The sequence below is a fragment of the Plasmodium gaboni genome, chromosome 13 (assembly GCF_001602025.1).
Source record: "Plasmodium gaboni strain SY75 chromosome 13, whole genome shotgun sequence".
In the NCBI taxonomy this organism is placed as follows: Eukaryota; Apicomplexa; class Aconoidasida; order Haemosporida; family Plasmodiidae; genus Plasmodium; species Plasmodium gaboni.
The window spans coordinates 1,517,557-1,524,195 of NC_031493.1; the positions used below are offsets into that span (position 1 = coordinate 1,517,557).

Here is a 6,639-nt window from a genome sequence, read left to right on the forward strand (position 1 = left end):
AAAAAAAAAAATAAAAAATCCTTCACTTTATAAATTAATATATATTCTCAAATATTAATAGTTTTACATTTTTCATTTTATTTAATTTATGTTTTGTTTAAATTCTACGCTATATAACAAAAATTCTAAATATATATAATTTACAGTTTTTAAGAAAAAATATGAATTAACAAAAAGTTGTTAAAAAAAAAAAAAAAAAAAAAAAAAAGAATTAAACATATATATTTAATCTTACAAATGAATGTAATCATTTCATTTTTTTTTTTTTTTTTTTTTTTGTTTTTTATCATGTTGCAAGGTTTCTTGTTTTATTATATTATTCTTTTAGGATATTATCACTATTTTATTTGTTTTTCATGTGTAAAGCAGATAAGAAAAAAAAAAAAAATATAAAATTTTATTTTTTTTTTTTTTTTTTTTTTTTTTTTTTTTTTTTTTATAATGTTGCAAGGTTTCTTGTTTTATTATATTATTCTTTTAGGATATTATCACTATTTTATTTGTTTTTCATGTGTAAAGCAGATAAGAAAAAAAAAGAAAATATATATACATTTATATATATATATATATAATATGTATGAATATATATTTATAATGATTGATATGTATTTTAAGCTATATAACCATCTTTTTCATTTTTGATAAAGGATAAGTAAAAAATAACTAATGTATTTTATATATATTATTGGGTACTTATACTTTTACTTTTCTCGTAAAAAACAAAAAAAAAAAAACAGAAAGAATGAAAGAAAACTCTATCATATTATATATGTAATATATAATTTTCTTTTCCTTATAGTACTCAAATATTATTTTAATGTAAAAATATCTCATTTTTAAGGGGAAAATAAATGTCTAATAATATATATATATATATATATATTAAGAGGTACGTAAAAAATTGGAAAGGGTTAAATATAAAAAAAAAAAAAAAAAAAAAAATTATTTTTTTAATTATATAAAAAAAATATTTTTTAAAAAACTCTTTCTTGCTTCATATAAATATTATAGTCATTTAATAATTTATGCTTTTTTATTAGGGAAAAAAAAAATAAATATAAATATATATACACATATAAGAATCATTACCATTTGAATATATATAATTACAATATTTAATGTTGCAGAAGAGTTTCATTTTTTAAAACACACTGTGTATATAAATTCATTTTTTCGTCATGATTTATTTACATAATTGTATTTAACACTTATGTATATCCCACATATGATATAGTTATTTAAAATTTTTATTTTTACTTTTGTTTCATATTATTGATAGATATATGATGAAAAGAAGTAATTATTCTCAATACTGCTTTTTAATTACTTTTATTTTTTATTATTTTTTTTTTTTTAATATGTTGCTATTTATTTAATTCAATATATTTATTTAATTCTATTAGTATAATTAATATTTAGCTGTACATCTTTTTTTTTGTTGGTTCATATAAATGTTATGATTACTTGTATTATTATCTTTCATACCAAATAAATTGTTATATTTATGATCATAATTTGTAGATGTTATATTTTTATATTTTAATTGAGTGCCTTTATCATCTTCACAAGTAATTTTGTTCTTTAATTTGGAGCCATTATTTATGTTTAAATTGTTATTATTTTCTTCTTGCAAATTATTTAAGATATTATTATCTTCATCTTGTATATTTACCATTGATATAGTTCTTTGGATATCCTTCATTTGTTTTTTTTGTTTATTCACAAAATGATCTAAATGGGAAGAACTACTATCAACATGGTTAGGTGTAAGATCTTTTGAATCATTTTGAAAATTATAACTAGAATGTTTCTCTATATTTTTATTTTTTAAAGATTCATTATTACATTTATTCTTGGAATAATGATCATAATTATCTATTTTAATATTATTCATACGTCTTTTATGAGATAAATTATCATAAGTGGATAAGCGATGTTTGTTATTTTTAACATTTTTATATTTTTCGTTCATATCATTTTTTACATTATTATCACTAAATATTTTATCATTATTTTTTATTTCTTCATTTAGTCGAATAACATGTTGAGCATTAGATTTTCTTCTACATTCAGATGAAGTTATATGTTCATCATCGTGGTTACTATCTTCATTCTTGTTATAAACATCACACGATTCATGGGATGTACATTTTGAGGTACATACATAATCCTCCTTTCCATTTAACTGATTTATTCTATTAGATTTGTCTGTACTTATTCCTGTTTGATGTTTATTATATAATTTGTATGTTCTATTATTATTAATATTATTATGAGAATACTTTTTATTATCACTAAACTTATTTAATACATTATTACTATTTATGTTTACATCTGGCAAACTATGGTAAGTTTCCAATTCATTATATGATTTTTCTTTCATATTAAAATTAAATGATTCATTGGGTATATCATTTTTATATGTATTAATATTTGTATAAGGACTTCCAATCATTCTTTTTTTAAAAACAGCACTTTTAAAATTTTGATATGAATTACTTGATGCCTTTTCATTTAAATCAATTTCAATATTATTATTATTATTATTTATGCTTTTCTCTAAACGTTCTTCTACATTTAAAATATTATCCTTGTTTTCCTTAATTTCTTCTGTCAAAATTTTTTTCATCTTTTTATTGCATGTATTTATTTCATCACATGAATTGGGCATGTAATTTTTTTTTAAGTTATTTCCCTTAATCATTTTGTTATTATATGAAAAATTTCCACGTATATTATTAAAAGTGATATTTGTCTCTATAGAGTTGATGGATCCAGACAAATTATTATTATTATTATATTCATTTTTCATATAATTATTTTCATTCATCTTATTTATATTAGCATAAGAATATTTTCTAGTTGGAGTATCTTTATATACCTTTTTATCAACATTGTGTGTATTAATTTCATTAAATTTATTATTCATATCATCTATTCGATTATTTTCATATCTCATATATTTTCTTGGTGTACTACAATTATTATCATTTTTTGTATCTTCATTAGGGTACATATAATGTACTATATCACTATTATATAATTCATAACTATTATGTATATTTATATTACTCACGTTTAAAGTTCCTAAAGAAAAATTATTAAATGAAGATATATTTTTTGATATATTTATTTTATTACAATTTAATGATGATCTTGTTGTTATTTTATCATTGATATTATATTCATCATTATCCTCTACAAATTTGCTATTATTAAAATGTTGATCTTTTTTTATAATATTGTCCATATGGTTATTCCTATTAATAGTGTGATAATTATTCTTGTGATATATATTAGAAGAAGAAGAAGAGTTTTTTTTTAAATTTTTATCATTGTTATTATATTCTTCAACAAGCTTACCATTCTTGTAATGCTCATCCATTATAGTTTTACTGTGCTTATATGAAACAGGGGAAGAATTATCGTATTTAAAAAAATCTATTACAGATGGAGTTCTCATATTCGAAAAGAAAAAAGAAGAATTATTTTCATCCATATTGTAATTTGTGTATATTTCATTTTTATTATCGTTCGAAAGTGATTCTTTCTCATATTTATTTTCATTGCTTGATAAATTTTTTTCAACAGTCTCGTCCATATGGTGGCACTTATTTTTTTGTTTTAATAAATCATCATTATATGATAATTTATTTTTTCTAATAGAATGGGATGTAGAACTATTTTTAATAAAATCACTATTGGAGACAATATCTTTTGGACCATTATTTGATTCGTATATATTAGAAATGTCGATGGGTAAATTACCGACATGTATTTTATTAAATTTATTATAATCCTTAATAGTATTCTTCTTAGGTGTGCTTGATATATCAGAATAATCTGTACGACCATTACAATTATTATTATAATTATTATTATTATAATTATTATTATTATTATTATTATTATTATTATTATTACTATTATTATTACTATTATTATTATTACTATTATTATTATTATTATTATTATTATTATTGCCATAATATTGGCTATTATTGTTACCTCCTCTATTACTATTACTATTATTATCAGAGGATCCACTGCTACTACCACCACCACTATTGTTATTATCGTTGTGGTCATTATCATTATTATCCTCGTCATCATCATTTTGATCATTCACATGATTTTCTTCTTCATCATCATCATCATCATTATCGTCATTACTCTGGTTAGAAATATCACGAGGTTGTTGTGTTTCTTCACAATCATTATGAGCTACTTCATCGGCATTTGCCTGTATATGAGAATCACGATGATGTAATAAATTTTGATCATTATTTATTTCATCATTGTTCATATCTATATTAGCACCTGGTACAAAATTCATTTGTGGGATAAGTTGCTGATTATTTCGATTTTCCATCAAATTATAACAATTTCTAATACCAAAAATTCGATATTCATTTTGATAATTTAATAAAGACATTAAATTGTCAACTCTATATGGAGAATAAGAGCTTTGTAATGAATTGGATGCGTTTGTTATATCCATAAATTGATTTCTTTCAAAATTATTTCTATTATTAGTTTCATCATTGTTAGTTGTTGTATTTACTGGTGGTGCAGAATTTACTGTACTTTTATCATTTGTAGGTGCTTCAGAAGAATCAAGAACTTCTTTATTTTCAATAATATCAATAATTCCACTTTTAAATGGAATTTCTTCATCCATTTTAAACTGAACTACACTTCTACCTACCTGTAAAGACATAGTATCTTTAGGATATATTTCTCTTGCTTTTCTTAGTGCTACTAAGGTACCAAATTTGGAATTATGATCTTCTAATTTAAATAAACCTTTTTCATATTTTATTGTTGCATGATATCTAGAAATAGAAACATCTGGGATACGAACATCTGATTCGTGTCCTCTTCCTAATTTTAAATATTTCTTATCGGCAAAACTTATTAAATGTACTCCTTTACTAGTCTGTCCAATAATATTATCTAAAACAATTAATGGTGTTTTCAAATTAGGTATCTTTACTAATTGTACTAACTCCTCATTTTGTTTAATACTTTTTGGATATTTAGATTTACATAATTCACAACAAATATCCTTAATAAAAACAGAACCAGAAAAGAGTTGATCATTTAAGTTTAATCTACCATTAATCCATTTTCTCAAACACATCAAATGTGCATACTTAATAGAACCTTTACAATCACATGGACAAATTAAGGGATCATTTTCTTGATTCCCTTCAATTAAACAAATACGACATTGAATATTTGAAGAATCTAAAATCATTTCACATTTTTTAGAAGGGCAGTCATCTAATTTCAAAGTATTTAATGTGTCTACTGATTCAATAAATTGTCTAACCTTTAATCGAAATCGTCCTAATTTTATAATATCATTTTCATGTAAAGCATAATATTTTTCAGGAAGATCTTTCACAATTATCCACAATTTTTTTATATTGTATTGGTTGCTTAATGAATGTTCAGCTGGTGTTATAACGTATTTATCTATAACAAGGTCACACAAAATAAATAAAAATGTATAACATAAATATAAATAAATACATATAAATATATATATATATATATATATATATATAAGATACTTACAATATATTATACACACCACATATTATTCATACAACATATTATGCATACAAATATATAATGATATCCTTTCAGCTTTTACCTTCTTGAGGTCTAACAGATAAAAGATAATCCTGAGTTGTATTAGGTAAACATTCTGGACTGTCAGCTACACATGATACTTGAGCTTTTGAGCGAAAAAGTTTTATTGCCGTAGATATTAAAAAACTTTTTTTATTTACTTGCTGGGCTTCATAATCAAATAGATCATGACTATCACGAGTCCATGTTTTCGTTTCAACTCTTAACCTAATAAAAAGAAAAAATAATAAAATGAAATAAGAAAAAAATATAATATATATATATATATAGTATATATACTCATTATTAATAAAAAATACATTTATCATATCTACATTAGATATATTTGTAGACGTTAAATAACAATCACATATTTCAAAAATAAATAAATGTGGTTTCTAATATATATATTATTATATATTCATGCACATATTATTATCAATTATTTTTTATATTACATTTTCTCGTATTTCCTGATAAATAATTTTGATATATTTACAAAATTACAAAAAAAAAAAAAAAAAAAAAAAAAAAATTACAAAAAAAGGGAGGGAAGTAAGGAAAGGAAAAAAAAAAAAAAAAAAGAAACGAATAAAATAAAAGAAAAGAAATAATATTTACAAATCCATAAATAAACAAATAAATCTATCCCAACATATTAATTCTTCAATTTTATATGAATTTATTTTATTTTATTCTATTTCATGAATTATTATTTTTTTTTTTATTTTTTCCTCTGCTCTTAGTCTTGTTATACGATTCTTCCTTTTTCTGTTATGATATCTAATTTTTTTTTATTTAATATAAATCTGACTTTATTACAGTTTTTATAACAACATATGTTAATTTTAGGAATCATTCATTCCTCAAACTAAAAACAAATAATATACTGTCTAATTAACATTTAATTAAAGAATTAATTTCCTCTTTTCCTTTTTTTTATTATATAATTTATATATGAAACATAAAAAAAAAAAAAGAAATGTATATATATATATA

The 6,639-nt window shown here is 20.9% G+C and overlaps 1 protein-coding gene across 1 annotated transcript; it reads right to left on the bottom strand.

Annotated features, from left to right (window-relative positions):
• Positions 1–1,408: 1,408 nt before the first annotated feature.
• On the bottom strand, positions 1,409–6,100 carry PGSY75_1344300 (conserved protein, unknown function; the record flags this gene model as incomplete). Its single annotated transcript, XM_018787476.1, has 3 exons — positions 1,409–5,481; positions 5,663–5,868; positions 6,099–6,100. Coding segments are annotated over 3 exons (4,281 nt in total).
• Between the last annotated feature and the right edge of the window lie 539 nt (positions 6,101–6,639).